Source organism: Cygnus atratus, chromosome 12 (assembly GCF_013377495.2).
Source record: "Cygnus atratus isolate AKBS03 ecotype Queensland, Australia chromosome 12, CAtr_DNAZoo_HiC_assembly, whole genome shotgun sequence".
Lineage (NCBI taxonomy): Eukaryota > Metazoa > Chordata > Aves > Anseriformes > Anatidae > Cygnus > Cygnus atratus.
In genome coordinates, this window is record NC_066373.1 from 13,598,666 (window position 1) to 13,617,397 (window position 18,732).

The window sequence follows — 18,732 nt, forward strand, 5'->3', positions numbered from 1 at the left end:
GACCTACCAAGTAAGCTGTCATTATAAGGCTGAAGCTTTCCTGGTGCAGCTGATGCCCCTCCTTGAGAATCCTGTTTATTGTCATTGCTTAAATACTTGGTGGCTCTATGTAGAAACACTTCCAAGGCATCCCATGGTTTTCATGAACTTCCTGATTTTATCTTGGAGGAGTAGGTTCTGTAGCGTGAAGGTTTCTGCATCTGACACCTGCTCTGATACTGAGGCTTGTCATAACTCCTCCTGCAATTAGTTTTGATCCCTTTCTCTCCAAAATTCCTCAGGGCTCTCGTGTTCTTACAGAACAATGCTCAGGGGATCGATTTTGCATCTTTGTAACTTTACAAGAAAGAAGTGTAGTGCCACCTTCTAATGGGGGAAAAATGTGAGCTTCTCTGGGCTTTGGCCATAACGAGTACCCTCCTTACTGCCTTACCTGGCCGAGCTCCCCTTTTCCTTGTTGTTGACGGATGTGGTGATGAGAAGCAGCAGTTGGGGTGATCTGTGCCTGCTCTTCTGGAACTGCTGAGGTTGTCCTGGCCCTGGATAAACAGGATCAGATCCTTCAGGGGAGCTTTCCCATCCTTCCCTCGGTCGAGGCATTGCTTTGAGACAGGCCAGCAGTATCCCCATCTCATTACCGCAGCATTAATGTGTGTGCTACAGGGAACCCTCCCGTAAGTTCTGTCTTGGTGGGTGCCCTCTGAAGGCGTTGTGTCAGCGAGCTGGCACTTTGGGGACATCTCTAGGGTTTTGGGGTGACTCAGCTTGCCGTGCACATCATCTGTTAAAATCCGTGCACTGTACGCCATGCCCATGCTGCTGGGACTTGAGCAGTGGTCCCCCCTGTGCCCACCTGCCCCGCTGTCGTGGCTCCTGCGGTGGTCGAGAGACCCAAACCTAGGTGCTGGCTGGGCTAATAGCTCTCTGCTGCATCCTACTTGTTTCAGAAATCCTCTGGGATACCAAACGATAGCTCAACTCTCAAGCCTTTCATCAAGGCGATTTGTTTCTTGAAGCTGCCGCGCTCAGCAACATCTTGTTTTCCCCGGCAGAGCTGATCTGATTGTATGTGACAGGACGTGATCAGGATACGCTGCTTCACCTACGCTGCTGTACCGGCGTCATCAGTCATCAGCTCAATTTTCACATTAGTGATGTCTGCCAGCTGTCCAGGGGGAAGAGGTGTATGTGCAGGGCCGCCAGCTTCTTTTATTGACACGCTGAGCTTGGGACAGTTGCCAGCCTCGCTCCAGCGGTCCTGACATGCGGTAATTCGGGTGCTGCAGATCCTGCTGCCGAGGCCTCGTAAAATCCCTTCTCACACCCACGTCCTCTTTGCAAACACATTTGCTGTTCTTCCCTGACTATGTGGATTTCTGCCTTTTAACTTCTTTACTGTTACACTGCTTATCAAGTCAGCCCCAGAATCTGGCTGTATCAAATGCCCCGTTTTCAGACAGCATTAATTATGAGTAATTAATGTTTATGTCTTTGAGATCACTTCCAAACATGGCATACAAGATAGAGCATTATAGAATACAGGCACTTTGAACGTGTTTCAAATTAGCTTTGTTCTGTACTTTGGCTGGGGCTTTCAAAGGAAACCAAGGGAGACTCTAGTTTCTTCCAGTGCCTCAGAAAATGACAGTTCTTTGTAGCTTGTTATTTTGATGCAAAGAAGCCCTGTTAGCAAATTTTGCACAGACTTGCAACTTCTTTTCTATAAACTTTCCCTATCTCCTCCTTCCCCTTTTTCTTTTAGACGGAGAGAGTACCACTTGAACTGAACTCAAGACTGGAAGAAATGGTAGAATTCAGCGAAATGGAAGCAGAACCCAGTGAGGCAGAAGATTTTGAAGCCAGGGGAAGTCGCTTTTCAAAGTCAGCCGATGAAAGGCAGCGCATGTTGGTTCAGCGGAAGGAAGACTTGTTGCAGCAAGCTCGAAAGTATGTTCCTCCCTAAAAATCCAGCCTGGCCACTCAGTTACACTTCCCCCAGAATGTTTTTTGAATGAATTATGACCACTGAAAGACTGAGTTGATGCGAAAAGTATTAAGAGGAATGAATACATTGCTACAGCAGGCTCAGGTTGCTGTTTAAGACAACTGTCACTGATAATCCCAGTTTTGAAATAGCGTCATGTGTCGCAGCATGCACACAGCTTCCTAAGTGGTGATCCAAAGCTCTTTGGAATCATAGGATGATTTCTCCGGCTTCAGTGAGCTTTAGTGTGAGCCTGTAGTGAGAGACCTTGTACCGAGCCCTCTTGTGCACCTTAGTTTATCTCCTAGCTTAGGTGTCAGCCAGCACTGTGTGTGCTGTTGCAGCTGAGTTGACTGTCCGGCGCTGCTCTTTGCAAATGCAGAGCAAGAGCCCTAAGCAGTAAGCAGCACAAAAATGACAGACTGCCACTAACTAAAATATGCCAGAGGAGCTCATGATTAACCAGTCAACGCTGTTGAAGGGGGCATGACTGACTCTCTTCTAGCTCAGTTAGTAATAGGTCTTGTATATATAGTCTTATTTCACATGAGTTAGTCATGTTGGTGAATTTTACTAGCGTCTAGTTGCTGATTTAAAAAAAAAATAAAGAAGGAAAAACACTTTGGAGCTGTAGATAAAAATTTTTTAGCATTTGTAACAAGTGTTGTCCCTGCCATTTTATCTCAGGGAGGCCATAGAAAGGGTCTACAAAAAGTACACTGAGTTGTGTCCCTCCCCCATATTGAAATGCTGCCATGTGAATAACTGGGGGTATGATGGCTTCTAACTGTTTATCCCTAAATAGTCTTTCTCCCAAAATAATTTTCTTTCTTTGAAAAATGTTTTTTAGAGAAACAAAAGCATTTTTGATGTTGTGGTTACTAGTTCCTTATTTGTGTTGAAAAGCTGTGGAGGTGCAAACTACTGTATTTTGTCACTACCTGCAAAAATGTGTTGGGTTATTAACTCTGGATGCTGCTTGCTTGTATTTCTGTGTTACCTGAGGCTTTGCAGCTGAAGTGCCTTTCCTGTCAAAGGCTTACTTCTTGTCAGTGACTAGCTTCTTGGGGTAGACTCCACCTGCACCTGGAATGTGGTGGTGGAATAATGGAGACAGAGATTCAGTAACTCACCTGAAGTCTCATTGAGCTGCTCTGGATTAAGAGTAGAGCCCAGACCTCTAGAACTGGCTCCCTCTCACATGCACAAGGATCTTGCACTGGGTTTCTCCCACTCTGTGAAGTGTGCCATGGGCTGTCTTTGAGTACAGAGGCTGTGTGTGCTTGCACGGTATTTTCCAGCTTTCAGTATGCCTTAACCCCCACCTTGTTTCCTGGATGTACCAGCTGAGTATTTTCCAGAGCCAAATGAGGTGGGCTCTGCTCACCCATCTTCCTTTCTCCTCTTGTAGGCGTTATTTAAACAAAACCTCTGACGAGGAGTTGACCACAGAGAAGCCCTCGCTGCCCGAGGGAGCCTCCGCCGATCCCGTCACCCTGCGTCGCAGGACGCTAGCTGCTGCCGCCGAACGGAGACTTCAGATGCAGCAAAATTCTTAGCGCTCACTGCTTCTCCTTCCTCCTCCTCCTCGTGAGCAATGTTGAATAAATAAATGAAATACAAAAAAACCCTGCGCTTTCTATACCAGCAGGAAAGTGTCACTTCAGAGTTCAGCTAGCTGTGCTGCCGAGTGAGCTGGCTGCCTCTGTGCTGTATAAAGCATGTGGTCTAATAATGTTTGGACAGCTGACAAATTAACCTTTTTTGTAATATTTTCTATGTGACATTGATCCCCTCCACAAACAAAGGCGATTTGTAAACCACGGGCATGATTTCTGCAGCTAGCGTGAGGTGTTAGGCTGACTGCACAGGAGAAGCTGGGGAAAGTGTGTTTGAAATGAGCAGCTCTGGGTGCAGGTCACAGAGGGCACTGGCATGTTCAGCTTGAGACCAGGGAGAGTTATTCCAAGAGGGGAAGAAAGCTTAGAAATTTGCAGCAAACCCTGCATTAGATGAGCAGGTTCCTGCTCTTAGGTTCCTGCTCATATCGAGAGTGAATGAAGGGTGCTCTGCAGGCCAGCTGGAAGGGCTGGAGCGGTATCGCTGGGAAGTCAGGTCTTAGACTGGATGGAAGCTGTCTAGCTACATAATGTAGTAAAAAATGAAATCATGAATTGTGCAGCAAAGTGCTAATTCGCATTGATTCCAGCATAAACTAGTTTGTTTACCATTGCTGGGCTCTTCTGCACTGGCAGACTTGTAGTTCTGCTCACTCCCCGGGGCTGTGCTATTTTTCCTTGTCTTTTATGGCCAGAAAGAAGTGAGACACTGGGAGGAATCGAGTGACGAAGAAGGGGCACGTGGGGAGGCTGTAGCCCCTGGCATTCAGTGTTACATTAAGCCGATGGAGTACAATCGAAAATTCTGCCTGTTTCGGACTTCAGAGCAACATGGATGGACTTCAAGGAAGAGGCTGGAGATAGCTCTGATATCTTGCTTTTTTATTTCATTTTTAACCCCATGACTTCACCGTGAGACTAGCAGAATTGGGGCAGCTGGGCCTTAGGCAGGCTGCAATCCAATCTGCTAACCTGTGATTTTTCTAAAGAACTTTTGACATGAGATGCACTTGGAACCGGCAATGCTAGCTTGCATAGTTGAATTTTACATGGCAGTGACTTAATTTTTAAATTCCTGATGAGTGAGTTCTAGCATCACTGTCCTTTAGAAGGAGCCCAGTATTATCTAGAATTGTTGGTAACTTTTTTTACTGTTGGTTTTTAGGGACATTTAAAGGTGAACTTAATGAAAGGAGTTGCATTGATGTTTAGGTGAAAATAATTTATTTCAATAAAACTTTTTGGGAAGCCTTACCTTGCAATGCTGTTATAGTAAACTTCAAAGATTTTTTTTGAGATCATTGGTTTTGCTCAGAGCACAGCTGTTTGTTTTTATTGTTTAAAAAAAAATAAAATCTTGGTCAGTGTTGGAAATTGTTTGGAAATTTCTGTAGTGTGTCTTATGTTCCTGGCACGTGTTTGGTTTGTAAATGCAGCACTTGCACTTTTGTCATGACAGGAAGGGGGACCAAAGGGAACACAGCAGCCTGACAGCAGGTTTAGGGAAGGTTTTTCCGAGCCCTTAGTTGTAGACCAGTTCCTGGGACTGGAATCCAGCCATGCTGTGAGCATGAAGTTGGAAGAGAAATAATATCTGGAGGACTGTAAAAATGAAGTGGGGTTTTGAACTGTCTGATTGCCCACCCCAGAATTTATCACCACACACTCACAAAAGCTGTTCCCTGATTTCTTATGCCCATGCTGGTGTGGGAAGGTACCATCAAAGCAGCTGCCCTTGGCCAGCAACCTTCTCCATTTGTGCTGAGGGACCCTGCTGTGGATCGTGTGAATCTGGTGGCAGCTTTGTGCCCTTCATCATCATCCCGCAGCTGCTCCGAAGCAGATGAGCTTGTCTTGCACAAACCCCTCTTGCTGTGGAGCCTCCAGTGGCTGAGCTCACAGTGGGGGTGAGCAAAGGGGGTGCCTGGTTCGTGTGGTGGAGGCGAGCATCCTGTAGCTGAAACCAGGAGCGGAGGGAGAGCTTCAGAGACCCCTGGGCAATTCCTCATGGATTCATCTCCTCCTATTGTGTTCCTGACCACCTGTGGGCGGCTTTCCGCTTTATCCTGCTCCCTGGTGGCTCCCTCCGGTGTTGGCCCTGGCCGGCTGCGGGATGGTGTCTGAGTGACCTTGGTGCTGAGGGTGCATTTGGGCAGCGGGGCGGTGGTGGGCTCTTGGCTCTGCTTCCCTGGAAAGGGAGGTCATCCAGGGAGAAGCTCGCTTGGCTTTCCCCGCATCGATACGAGCTGCCTCTGTCCCGCCAAAGCACCACAAACAGCAGGAACCATGAAGAAATAACTTCGCCAGCGTGGGACTGAGCGCCTGTTCTAGCCCAGCTTCCCTTGCTCCATCCAGTTCTGTGTCCTGGGCAGCTCGGGGTGCACCCAGGGCAGGAGTGACCCCCCCCTTCCTGCGGCCCAGTGGGGTTCGAAAGTGTTCCTCCACCTCCTGGGCAGCTCCGGCCCTGCTCCAGCCACCAGCACCCGCTGCCTGCTTCAGGCACGTGCCAGGGCCCCGCAGGGTGCCCGGCCTCCGGCACCCCTTGGGCTGTGTGCTCGGTGGGTCTCGGTGCTCCCTGCCCCTCACTGGGCTTTCTGCTCTGGCTAAGAGCTGAAAACCTGAGTCCTGCACCGGGATGAACACAGCTGGGGCTGGGTGAGGCATGAGGGCCTGAGGCCGCGCAAAGCCCCCCTCATGCCCGGCCGCATCTGCAGCCAGCATGGCAAGGCTGTCCCATTGCATCCCCTCCTGTGAGGATATTGTTCAGGTGTGTTGTATGTCCCCATTGACACAGGGAAGTCCATCTGTACTTCGGAACTGTGTCCGCTGCTGTCCCAGGCACGAGTGAAGCGCTGAAGCCAGCCAGGATGTCCATAGGCTCTGCCATGCACCACACCTCGAGGGTCTTTTCAGAGCCCACACAAACAGCCAGGGGTTGCCGCAGTTCTCAGCTCCGCTCAGCTCCTCCTCGCTGTGGCAGGCCCAGGCAGTTGGGCCTTGCTTGCACAAACAGCAGCTTTATCGGGTGAAAATTGCTTTGCTGCGATTGTCCCCCAAGCACTGCTCCTGGTCCCATTAGGTGCTTTCTGCTGGCTTCTCTTGGGCAATTTGTGGGGAATGAATGAAACAACCCCAAAAAGTGCCCTCGAGCTCAGTCCTGGGGTCTGCCCTCAGCCCAAACCTGCCCAAAGCCTCGCAGGGGTTGGGCTCTGTGCCCTCGGCCTCCCAGCCCTGTCCAGGTCCAGCAGCAGGCCTGTGGAGGGCCACAGTGGGGTGAAGGCGTTTTTGGATAAAATTACTGTTTGCATGGGGTGGGAAAAACAACCAGGCAGGTCCCACACCCCCAGCCCACAAAAAGCCTGATTTCTTCCTGACCACCGTGCACCAAGCAGCATCGGTGTGGGTTGGTTGTTTCAGCATTGAAAAAAAAAGGTGATTTTTTTTTTTTCATTTTTTTCCTTCCCTTAGAAAGGCAAAGCAAAGCAGGAGTGCAGCGAAAGAAGCAGCCGGAGACGCGGGAGGGGAGAGCCCGGGGTACAGACAAACATTCTCTTTATTGAGCTACACATGAATTTTCCATTAGTCAGAGAAAGAGATTGGCAGTGTGTAATATATCACAGAAACCTCACTGATTGGTAATAGAAAGGCTTAGAAAGACCTGGCGCTTTATATATATATATATAATATTTTTAGTTTCCTCTTTATTTATTCATTTTCTTTTAAACAGGTGTGACTGCTCTTCTTCAGCAAAGATAACTCTTAAAAGTGAAACCGTGAAGACGTCTGGTTACTAATCAAAGTAGAAATGGTGAAGGATTGGTCATGAAAACTGTGGCTTTAATGTAAACACTACATTCGATTTTTTTTTTTTTTTACTTTTTGTGGTTTTGTGTGTTTTTTAAAATTTTTAAATTATTTTCATTCTCTCTTTTTTGTATTTTTGTCTTTTTTTGTTTATTTTTAAAGTTTTTTTCTTTTTTTTCTTTTTTTCTTTTTTTTTGCAGCACAAACATCCCCACATGAGAGAAAAAACACCATTCACTAAAAGGAAGGACATGGGGTGGGGGGAGGGAGGGAAGGGGGGAGAAAAAAGCAGCACAAAAAAGCATTCACTGGAAAGAGTTAAAAATGAATAAAATGAATAAAAACAAAACAAAAACAAAAAGCAAAAAAGAAAAAAAAAATGTATATATGTATAACCCCTCCCCGAAGCCCCCAAATCAACCCCGAACGGGAAAATAAAGACGCGGAAGCCGATCTGGTGTGAAACACGGGGTTTTTGGGAGCGGAGGTGGAGGCCGGGCAGGGCTGTGCTTCTGGATACGGGCCGGAGGCTGAACGAGGCGCCGGAGCCAGGACGGGGTGGAAAAAATGGGGGAAAAAACCCCAGAATGGAGAGCGCCGCCGGCCGCACCCCTGGCTCCCGGCTGGGGAGGGATTTACCTAAAGTGAGGTGGAAAATTTAAAAAATGAAACGAAACCAAAAAGCCCCAAAAGAGGGGAGCGAACGCCAGTTCGTCCCTGCCCGCACGGAGGATGCACCGCCGCGCTTTCTGCCCAAAACAGCCGGGAAAAGGGAAATGGGAAAAGATCTTTTGTTTGTTTGTTTCCCTTTTTAGCTAGGACGCACGGCGAGGAGGGAGTTTTTTTTTTTTTATCCTATTTCCCTCTTTTTTTTTTTTCTTTTTTTTTTTATTAAAAATAACATCCTTGAGCTTCCCGCCGCAGCGGCTGACCCAGGCTGCGGGGCACTGGAAATAAAACCGCTTCATCGTAAGAAGAAGTCAAAAAAGAGGAAAAAAACCAAACAAACGAACCAAAACTACTGAAAATAACCCAAACCCGCTCAAAGACGCGCCGGGAGGAGACGCTCCCCCCCGAGAGCACCGGCACGGGGCTGTGGGCAGGATCTGGCCCCGGCCCCACCGGGGCGCGGCCGGAGCTGGAGGTGCCCCAAAACCCCCGAGGCGCCCCCAGCTGAGGCCAGGGACCCCCCTTCTGCCCGCAGCTCTTCGAGACAAACTAAAAAGGTGGTCGTGGATTTGTTTTTTTATATATATATATACGTATATATATAATTTTCCTTATGCCTTTTTATTTACCAACTTGCATGATTATGATTACGATTTTTTTTATTTTTTATTTTTATTTTTTTCCTCTCGTTCGGTTTGGTTGTTTCTTTCGTTTCACTTGGTGTGTGTAAGTATGTGTGTGTATGTGTGGCCGCGTCACTTCTCTTCTGCTTTGCCCCTCTCCCTGCGCCGCCGCCGCCGCAGGGGCTCAGTACAAGCCACAGCCCCGCAGGTTGTTGGCGATGATGATGTCGGTGACGGCGTCAAAGACCACCTGGATGTTGTTCGTGTCCGTGGCGCACGTCATGTGGCAGTAAATCTCCTTGTTGGGCGAGCGGTTTTTGCTCTCAAATTGTGCTTGGATGTAGGCGGCCGCGTCCTCGTAGGTGTTGGGACCTGCGGGCACAGGGGGGGACAGCGCGGGGGCGTCAGGGACAGGCACCGCCACCCCCCTGCCATGCTGCTGGAAAAATATTTAGTCTTGGAAAGAGCAGGCAAAACCCCTTTTTGTCTTTCTTTTTTTTAACCCAGGTGAGATTTTTTTCCAGCAGCCCCTCAGAGTGGCCCTGGGCCTCAGTCTCGCTCCCCAGCACCCAAGCGGGCAACACACCGAGGCCCCCACAGCACCCTGGTGCAGGCAGGCACAACACCCATAGGTGCTGCCACCCCAAGCTGGGAGCAGGGACTGCCCTTTCCCCCTTATTCCTCCCATTTCCCCCATTTCTACCCCATTTCCATCCCCATCTACCCCTTTTCCCCCGGCATTTCCCCATTTTCCCCATCTGTCCCCCTTTCCCCTTCTTTTTCCCCCAAATCACAAGCACCTGGGCTCTGCCACCACCACCTCCCTCCCCAGGTGTCGTTGCTTTGCCCTCCTTGCCACGCTCCTCTATTTCCCCCCAGCGAAGGGAGGCAGCCCCCAGCTGCCCCTGTCCGGGCTGGAGGGCTGCTCGGTGGTCCCTGAGGGACGCTCGTCCTGGCAGCACGGTGAGTCCCTGCAGCACATCCCGTGGTGCACAGGGGTGAATGGCCGGGGGGCCGCATGCCCCCCGGTCAGGCAGGCAGGGTCTGGGAGCACTGGGTGCCCTCTCCAGCATCACCCATGGGTGCCCTCAGGGGGAAGCCGGGGCTGAACAGGAGCTTGATTCAGGAGTTTGGGATGAGTGAGGGGCAGCTAGTGGGGCTGGAGTCCCTTGGGGATGCGTTGCTGTCTGTTTGCTTGGCGCCTTGGGGATTTTTGCTTCTCCAACATGGGCTGGGGGGGGGGGCAGAAGTTTGAGCCAAAAAATGTGCATTATCGCATTAAGCTGCTTACGGCAGCGAGAGTGGCTGTGCCTGGCCCCTCGCGGAGAGCAACAAAGCCTGAATTACGCCCCTGGAATCGCCTTTGGAAGAGCATCTATTATCTGGAGATTTATTTTCCTTTTCCAGCTTGATGCTTTCCCTCTTTCCCTGTGCAGGTGGTGGCTGAAGACACGGGGAGGTGACTGGGTGCCATCAGGCTGCCTCTTGTTAGGGCAGAAGGAGCTGGGAGGTGCCAAAAAGCTCCCAGGTGGCTTTTGACATCCCAGCACGTGGCCTGGGAAAGAGAAGGTGAAATGCTGCTGCATGCTGGCAGTGCTGTGAAGCCTCCAGGGGATGCTGGTGCCTCCTGCTGCTGGGGGCTGGGGCCAGCCCCTGGGGTGCTGGTGCCCACTGTGGGCACTGGGTGAAGCTGCTGACATCAAGTGTTGTGAGGGGTGCTGGAATTTCTCAACTGGAACTTTTTTCCTCAGAAAAAAAGAATCAGAGTGAATTTCTTTTTACAGCGCTTTCTTGATTCCATTTCCTCTGAGCTGAGTTGGTTTCACTTATGAACTGGTACAATTTTTGTGTGATTTCACCCATTTCTGTTGTGACAGGGCTCTTCTCTTCCAGGAGTGTGCCCCGTGTGAGGGGACGCAGGTGGCAGCCTGGGCTTTGAGGCCCTCGTGTCTCCGCTCCTGCAGCCGCGCTCCAGGCCCTGTCAGCAAACCCTAGGGAAGGCCGAGCGTCCTCTGGTGGGTCTTGTGGTGTTGGTTTTCCTCTCTTGCCATGACCAGTGCTTTCCCTTCACTGGCTTTTCTTGCTTTTCTCACTCCCCTTGGTGGGACCGCAAGGGTCATGCTCTGGAGAGCCGCTGTTCCTCTGGCGATGCATCCAGAGCCCTCTGTCCTGGCAGCTGCTCTCGCACCTTTGCCACAAGAATTCCCCGAGCATGAGACACAGCTCAACCCCAAGAGATATCCCTTGGGGTGCTGGGGCCATCTCATGCACTTGGAGGTGGGCAGTGCTATCGCCGCCCTGTGAAGGCGATTGGTGCCCATCTCCCCCCTCCCCGTGGTGCGGCGCGGCCCCGGCACGTACCTGTGTATTCGGGGAAGCAGATGGTCAGAGGCGACTTCTTGATCTTCTCAGCAAATAGGTCTTTCTTGTTGAGGAAGAGAATGATGGAGGTATCAATGAAGAATTTGTTGTTACAGATGGAGTCGAAGAGCATGAGAGATTCGTGCATGCGGTTCTGCATCAGGGAGCACGCGGGGAGGAGAGAGAGGAGAGAAAGGCAAAGAGAGAAAGAGTTAGAGTAGAGGAGGACTTCTTCTTCCCCCAAGCTGAAACGGTTAGAAAGCAAAACCTCACAGTGAGACAGTGCTGGACATGAGCTGGTGGCATGGGAAGGGGAGGTTGTACTCCTCCTGGCTGGAGGACAGGACAGGCGTGGAGGCCATGGCTTGTCCTGGGCCTCCCTGCTAGCTGCTCCAGCAGAGGCTGGTGCTGGGGTTTCAAGAATTAGTGGGGGGAAGAAAATCATTTGCTCATCATTCTCCTGAAGAGAGGACTGGAGAAGGGGGCTGCAGGCTTCTGGCCTCATCTGTGTCCCTTTGGCACCCCTGGAGCGTTGCTTGTGGAGGCTAAATGAGGGGCAAACAGCCCCGGGGCTCAGCACCAGCAGCACCCTATGATGGCTGGAGCAGAGCCATCATGGGGACAAGGACTGGGGCAGGTCCTGTCCCTGCTGGGCCCTTCTGCCCCTTGTGAAGTCTTCCACCCCTGCAGACACCGTGGTGGAGGCCAGGTGGCACCAAGGAGCCCAGAGGGGTGTGTGCCATGGAGGAGCCTTAGCAGGGACATGGAGGCAACTGCGAAGACCTTTTTTTCTTTCTAATTATCCTTTCATGTGTGAGCGAAGCTCCACTTGGAGCCTGGTTTCCCCATGCTACAGGAGCTGTTGCCGGAGAGGAGGCAGAGCGGACAGAGGGAGAGGAGAGAAGGAGGCGAGGCGAGGTGAGGCTCCTCTGCCAGGTCAGCCCCAGCAAGTGGAGGCTTGGAGGCAGCCGCACACCGCTGGTAGTGAGCGGGGAGGGAAGGCAAGGCACAGCTCTCAGATCCATCTCCATCATTAACTTACTCAGGAAATTAACACGAAGCCATTCCCAGCTGCTCCACGGCAAAATCCAGGAGAAGCCTCAGGCACCGCAGTGCTCGTGGACACCCAGCACAGCCAGGGTGGCTTGGGCTTGCCTGGATTCCTGAGAGCACACGTGTTTCCTAATGAAATGATGACCCAATTACACATTTTGGAGTTTTCCATGAATGTTTTATTAGTGAGTCATTTTCTTAGCTACACTCTGACTGCAGCTTTTGCATGCAAAATTTAGCAGATGTCTGATTTCATCTTGAAAAGCTTTGAGATTACGCTGTTGTTTCCTTGGCAAGGAGTAGCTGTGAATGCCAAGTAGTTGCTTTCCAAAGCTTCTGGACCTCACTTGATCCTTATCGTGTTTTTTTTTAAAGATTTTTTTCATGGGAAAGCAGGAAAACCACCACAAATGGATGTGGCTCTTCTTGCCTTGACCGAGTGGCCTTTGCAAAAAATGCTGGGTCTTGAGGTTTTGCTGGCAAGTAGCTGGGTGGGTTTTAGTTGGTTTTAGTTCTTTGTTCATCCCGTTTTGTTCCATAAATGTGTGTTTCAGCTGCTCTTCCAGCACCACTCCTTTCCTTAACAAACAAAGGATGCGCCTGGGGGAATCCAAACCCCAAATGCAGAGAAGATAACCCTGGTAACTTCTGAGCCCTGGATATCTGAGCAGGATGGCATCCCAGAAGAGAGATCTTAAGGGCTCCTCCATACAAATACCCAAAGACAAACCCCTTCTCCCTAAGCTGGTTGTTGTCCTCAGAGCTGGTCTGAGATCTTGCCTGGGCTGCAGGCTGGGAGGTATGGGAACTGCTGAGGCCAGGTCCAGCTGAAGTTACACCACTGAAAACAGGTGAAGTAAACAGGAATAACATCTAATTTCCCATGTTCGGGCTGATGGAAAATTTTCCCTTGCTGTCTTCAAGTTTGTATTTGTGCTTTCTGTTTCTTGCCTCCAGTGATGGAAGCCCTTCGGTTCAGACACAAAAGAACAAACTGACACGAGAGTTATTTTGAAGGGACCGTGAGGTGCTCCAAGTATTGTGTCACTGCAATGGGGAGAAAGCACGACTTACTGAAATGAACCAGAAATAGCTCTTTTGTTGCTGTGCTTGCTGATTGATGGAGGAAAAGCAATACAAAACTTGCTGCTTGTAACAGATTGGCAACCACGGCACAGGAAGAAAGCTCAGGGAAGCGGGGACACTGCCAACAAGCAAAGGAACACCAGCCATGCTGCCTGCTGCCCACATCACCCCCACTTTATTTAAATGGCTTTCATGCAGGTGTTTGGATCAGATAAAACATCACAAACGTCAGATCTTTAAGGTGGAAGGGGTCAGAGTGGAGGTGGCTGCTCTCATGCCCCGGTGTTGTCGCACTTGGCAGCAAGTGGCACAGATACAAAGGCGATCACTCACCTTTTGGGCTGATCCTTTTCAAATTCCTTATTGCCAGTTGAGTGAGGCTGGGATGGACAACTGACGTGGGCCAGACGGACAGACGGTCTGCCATGGCTTTGGCAGTGCCACAGGATGGTGACAAACAGCATGGAGCAGCAGGGCCGAGAAAAAGCAGCACGCACTCAAGGGAGACACAATAAAACCCTCTCACACTAGAAAAGAGCTGGCACTTTATTAACATTTTGTAACTAATAAATACATTACCGACAGCCAATAAATTATTATACTCGCTAACGCTCTATTAAACCAACGGACAGTCACTCTTCGTACAAAATTACAGTTAATACAGGCCGGGCCATCGAACATGCAGGAGGAACGGTTCAACAGGGAGGCAGCACGAGGAAGCCCCCGGCGATCCGTTGGGAAGAGGTCGGTGGCGGAGAGGGGACAGCAGGCAGGGCGGCCCGGAGGCACGGTGATGGTCACTGTTCCCTTGTTGAGCTGGAGGGAGGGGAAAGGGAGGCGGGGGGAGAGGGCAGTGGGTGTTAAATCAGGGAATGGGGTTTTAATGGGGTGGTGCCTTGTCTTTAAACTTGAGACGCGTGTGAGGCGGAGAGGGTGAGGCTGTCCTGGGTGAGCTATGGTCCTGGAGCTGGGCTGGTTTGGGGGAATGAGGTGGTCCCAGAAAGTGAGAGGGGTTGGCACGGTCCTGGGGAGAGGGTGGTGAGGGACCTCGTGCTGGTACCTGCTGTGCTCCCCTCTCCCCACCTGGAGCCCTGCATTCGGGGGCAGAGCCTCCTGCCAGTGCCACGGGGCAGCCAGGATTTGGTTGTGAGACTAATATTAAGGCTCTGTCAGGGTGTGTGATGCAGCTGTGGCTTCTGACTTTTTTGGGGGGGGGGTGCAATATTGCAAATCACAGAGAGAGAGAAGGTCCCAGCAGGGGACCTGAGCTGGCTTCTCCCAGCTGCAGGGTGCCAGCTGGGAGGCTCTGGTCCTCCTCCAGCAGATGCGCTGGCCTTCAAGGGCCAGCATGCGTGCCCTGCCATGGGCAGCACGGATTAAGATCTCCCCAGAGAGCCCCCAGGCTGCTGGCTTGGACACGAGCAGCCCTGGGAGAAGTCCCTCTACATAGGCACATTCTCAGCACAGCCTCATATATAGGTCACATACCTGTATCTGTCAGCATCAATTACACAGTGCCATCGCAGGCGCTCAGAAATTATCATGTACAATCGAGTCTTGGTGCTTTTGGGAGTGTTTCTATCTGCTCTTTCCTCAGGGGAAATGGAGGCAAGACCATGGTCTGCCCTTTTGGGCAGCCTGTGCTGGGGATGTGCTGGGCTGTGTGTGATGGGGTCGGGAGTTTCCTGGCCGGTTCAGGGTGGTGCTGTGCAGCACCGTCCCTGCTGACCTGGACACTTCCATCAATGGGTATTTCAGGCTCCTTGGAAATGGTTGGGGAGTTTTTGGTCATAGGCCTGAAGCCAAACCTGGCCCATGACAAAGACACGGACATAACAGTGCTACTCTTATCTAACAGAGCTGATGCTCAGCTTCGTTCCCAGGAGCTCTGCCACAAATATCTCGCATGCCATGGTGCAGGGTCTGGCAAACTGGGGTGATCTGGCAAAAGGACATCTTACGGGGCTAATCCTCACCTCTTGGGGACTGCTCCTGGCCTGGAAGCAAAGCTCGTTCCATGCCATAATCAATTAAAACCACCAGATATATTTTAGCACATGTTACAGTATAGGCTGCTCTCGTTAATACTTCTGGTGTCCTTTAAAATAAAATCGTGTGTCCTGAGGACATCCTCCGAGGCCGTCCTCCCCTCTGTGGAGGTCCAGGCTGTGGTCCAGCTCTGGAGCCTGGGGTTTGCCTGCATTGTGCTGCACCTGGACCCCGTGCCTGCGCCTCGCTGAGAAAGCAAGGAGAGCCCCAAGCAAGGATGAGGGCAAGCAGCGAATTCTCACGAACTCCTGAGAGAAATGGGAGTACTGGGAAGCATTTTTTGGAGGCTGCTGGGGCACCGCAGGAGGCAGCGGGGATGGGCCTGCAGATAGGCGGCCAGATGGCCCTGCAGAGAGCTTGCACTTCCCTGGGCCACCTGTGAAAGCCAGAGCAAGGTAAGAAAAAAAGCTGGCCTTTGGGATAGGGAGCTGTATGTGCAGGTGTGCTTTCCTGGCCTGTATTTATTGCTGTAAGCCCCACTACTGCTGTCTCCTATGTGAGGTGGTTGCACATCCCAGTGCCTCATGTATGGGTTCATTGCAAGCTTTTCCTTCCACAGGTTTCTCTATTCTGTTGAAATTGCTTTTTAAATAAGGGTCCTATGGGAATTTTTTCATCTTGTGTATCCACACACCCAACCGTCTCGTTGCTGATGGAGCACAAGGAGGGTTTCTTTCTTTCTGCTGCTGCCTGAAGCTCACCGTGACTTGTCAGAGCTGCTCTGAACGTGGTGCCACGTGGATGCTGGTGTTGGGCCGGGTTCTCAAAACCTGCATCCATCGAGCCTCCAGCAGGCATGCTGAAATCAGGCACCATTTGCACGTTCCCCTGTTAGCTCTGGAGGGCAGGGAGGTGTACACGCAACGTTTCTAGGCAATTCCTGCAAGGACTGCCAGGGTTGAGGACTGAGAAAAAGCACTGGGCAAAAAATTGCCTGCGAAAGGCACATCTGTCAGAAAGGGCCTGGGAGGGATGCAGAAACCCAGTGGTGAGTAATGCTTTGGCAGGCATTCTTGGAGACAAAAAAAAAAAAAAAAAAAAAAAAAAAAAAAACAATACAAGGCCATCAAGTGGGAAAAATAGTAGTGTTTAACGCTGAAAGCATTTCATCTTTCAAACACCGTTTTAAGCCTTTGTCAGTTAATCCTCACGACACTTCTGTGAGGGAGGGAATGTCAGCAGCAGCAGCTGAAATGAAGCTTTAGATGTACAATATGCCAAAGAAAATGAAAGAAAAGGCTCAGTGTGTCAACATTTCCTCCTCTTTTTCTCCCCTGCGTCCCTGCGGAGTGCCAGCTGGGGATGATAACCAACTGCCTGGGGATGCTGCCGGGGCTGGGTGGGTTTGCACCTCCTGGTCCCCTTTTGGGCTGCCCAAATCCAGCCCAGAGCAGGGTGTGAGAGCACCCATCAGGACCGGTGGCACAGCTGCATTTAGCAGAGTTTGGGGTTAATTCAGATTTTCTTCCCCAAAATATTCCTGCACGCTTTATGCTGGAAACTCCTGAAGCTTTGGCTTGGTGCTGCCTTCGCTGGGGACAGCTTCTGTTACTTGCTGAATCGGAGGAAATGTCACGCACAGCGAGGGGTGGAAATAGAAAGCCTCCCAGCTCCTAGAGCTGCTGATCAAATTATTCTGATGAAGCTTCATAAAGCGCTGCTTTGCTGCCCGTGTAGGCACCAGTGCACTGCTGTACACAGTTTCACCATGGGTCTGGCAATAACATATGCTTTAGGTGTCAAATGTAACTAATGTTCAGCTTTCTAGCCCTTATCTTGATGCTCGGTGCACGTGTACATCGCCCGAGCAAACTCCAGGAGCATCCCTGTTGACCTGGGTCCCTCCAGCTAATTTCCTGCCTCCTTCCATGGCAGGAGCACCGTCCCACTGCTGTTGTGCACTGCCTTGAAAAGCAAAGTAAGGAGCTGAGTTAATTTGATAACCTCAGCCTGCCGTGCAAGAAGAGGGCTCTGCATTGGGCGGAGGAGAAGTTTGCAGGGGGAGACCCAAGTCCTGCGTATTTCTCTCTCATATTCAGTGCTTGTTTATGCACTCAACTCTTCTTGCTGCGAGAACAAGCAGGCTCATGGCATTTTACTGTCATTCCCTTGGCTTTAGTCTCTCGGGATGAGAGCTCAGCATGCCTAGAAATCTTTCCAAGGTTGGGGCAGGCAGCTGGTACCTCCTAGGGAACCAAAGAGAACTGGGCACATGTTGAAAACCCTTTCTTTGAGAATCCTTCCTCCTGACTCTGAAACTCCTGAGCTAAAACAAAGACAGCTACATGCACGTGCCTCGTGTTCAGGGGTCCTTTGGCTGATGGCTGTGTAGCAGCGTGTTGGCACTATGTGGAGGGGCTGGGGGCTGACCCTGCCAGCAGAATTTTAAGGCTGAGATGGTGAAGAGAAAGGTGGCTTGTGCCAGAGCAGAGACCTGGTGTTATGGCTGGGAGTGTCCAGAAGAGGACCAGCGAGCCCTCCCTGTGCAATATTAAACAGTTTTATAATTACATGCTAATTAAGGCATTGCTGACACAGCTATAAGCCACGCGATGGGGTTAGGTGGGTGAGAGCCACCTTTCTTTCCCCCTGCCCTGCATCCTGGGGTTCTGTCAGACACCTCACCAGCACCATCCCTGGCAGAGCACAACCTCAGATGGTGAAACCACTCCAGCCTCCCGGGAACGCTTCTCTTCCCGTCTTCCCTTCCTCCCTGCTGCCTCAACCTGCCTCATCTCCCTTCTGCAACTTCTGCCCCAAATCGAGCCCCCCAGACCCCCGGCTCCGGTCCCCTCTGTCCCTTCCCACCTGCTCTTCATCCTGCCTCCCGCACCCCCGCTCACCTGGCCCCTTGCCTTTGGGCTGTGCTGCTTTGGCCTACTCTCACGTCACCTCTCCTGGGTGGGCACAGCAAGAAAACAGCTATTCTCCTGCTCAGACGTGGCACTGTAGGAGTCCCAGACCTCTCAAGAGCGGAAAGCAAGCCCTGGTGGGGGCTCTGAGGAGAGGGCAGCTGGACTCGCGGCTGTCCTGGAAAGACTCACGCTCATGGACTTTCACAAGAGGCAGGGAAGGAGCTAGGAGGTGGCTGTCTCACTTTTGGGGTGGACTATTAAGGGTCCCTCTGTGTTCCCAGAGGTCACACCTGACCTCTCAGGCTCCCCCTCCAACTTCACCCCATCCAGCAGCACTTGGAGCTTGTGGCGATGGCAGGCCACACGTGCCCCAGCCCAGCCTTGCTCATCCTTCTCTCTGTGCCCACACCTTCTGTCATGCTGGGTGCTGCTCTTGTCCTTTCCACACCTTCCCCCCTGCCTTTCCTTCCCTCCTTTCCTCTCTCCCTTGCACTTGTCCTTCCTACTCCATCACTTGGCACAAATCAGCTCCCTGAGCCTTCCCTCCTCGTTAATAAACCATCCCTCGTGCTTTGGATATGGGTAGAGAGGTGACCTGGTGGAGGCACTAAACCTGGAGGCACCTCTCC

The 18,732-nt window shown here is 51.2% G+C and overlaps 2 protein-coding genes and 1 long non-coding RNA gene across 4 annotated transcripts in view; 2 read left to right on the forward strand and 1 right to left on the reverse strand.

Moving 5' to 3' along the window:
• The window catches only part of AMFR (autocrine motility factor receptor), a 28,965-nt gene extending 23,988 nt beyond the window's left edge, over nt 1-4,977 (forward strand). Inside the window, exons 13-14 of the mRNA XM_035543858.2 lie at nt 1,763-1,947; nt 3,396-4,977. Of these exons, the coding sequence (XP_035399751.1) occupies nt 1,763-1,947; nt 3,396-3,543 (333 nt within the window). The 3' untranslated portion in view covers nt 3,544-4,977. The remainder of the gene's footprint in view (nt 1-1,762; nt 1,948-3,395) is intronic.
• Nucleotides 4,978-8,524: 3,547 nt separating this feature from the next.
• LOC118246512 (uncharacterized) lies at nt 8,525-16,228 on the forward strand. Its single transcript, XR_004778163.2, has 4 exons — nt 8,525-8,633; nt 10,593-10,714; nt 12,668-12,964; nt 13,071-16,228. It is a non-coding gene; the product is annotated as an uncharacterized LOC118246512 (long non-coding RNA).
• Nucleotides 8,626-12,274, reverse strand: LOC118246511 (guanine nucleotide-binding protein G(o) subunit alpha-like). 2 transcript variants are annotated; one of them, XR_004778162.1, is made up of 3 exons: nt 12,103-12,274; nt 11,061-11,124; nt 8,626-9,071 (listed from the first exon to the last, which is right to left on the reverse strand). XR_004778162.1 is itself a non-coding variant. In XM_035543654.2 (3 exons), the coding sequence occupies exons 2-3, from the start codon at nt 11,206-11,208 to the stop codon at nt 8,884-8,886; spliced, it is 336 nt and encodes a 111-aa protein (XP_035399547.1). In that variant the 5' UTR covers nt 11,209-11,214; nt 12,103-12,274; the 3' UTR covers nt 8,626-8,883. The 2 variants fall into 2 exon arrangements, 1 of the variants encoding a protein (XP_035399547.1); XM_035543654.2 differs by having other exon boundaries at nt 11,061-11,214.
• Nucleotides 16,229-18,732: the final 2,504 nt, after the last annotated feature.

What these genes read in the sequence shown, in the direction of transcription:
- LOC118246511 (XM_035543654.2), bottom strand. Translation starts at nt 11,208, where the DNA reads ATGCACGAATCTCTCATGCTCTTCGACTCCATCTGTAACAACAAATTC. An exon ending in CTGCTTCCCCGAATACACAG is followed by an intron (nt 9,072 to 11,060) that starts GTACGTGCCGGG and finishes CTGTGCCCGCAG; the next exon opens with GTCCCAACACCTACGAGGAC.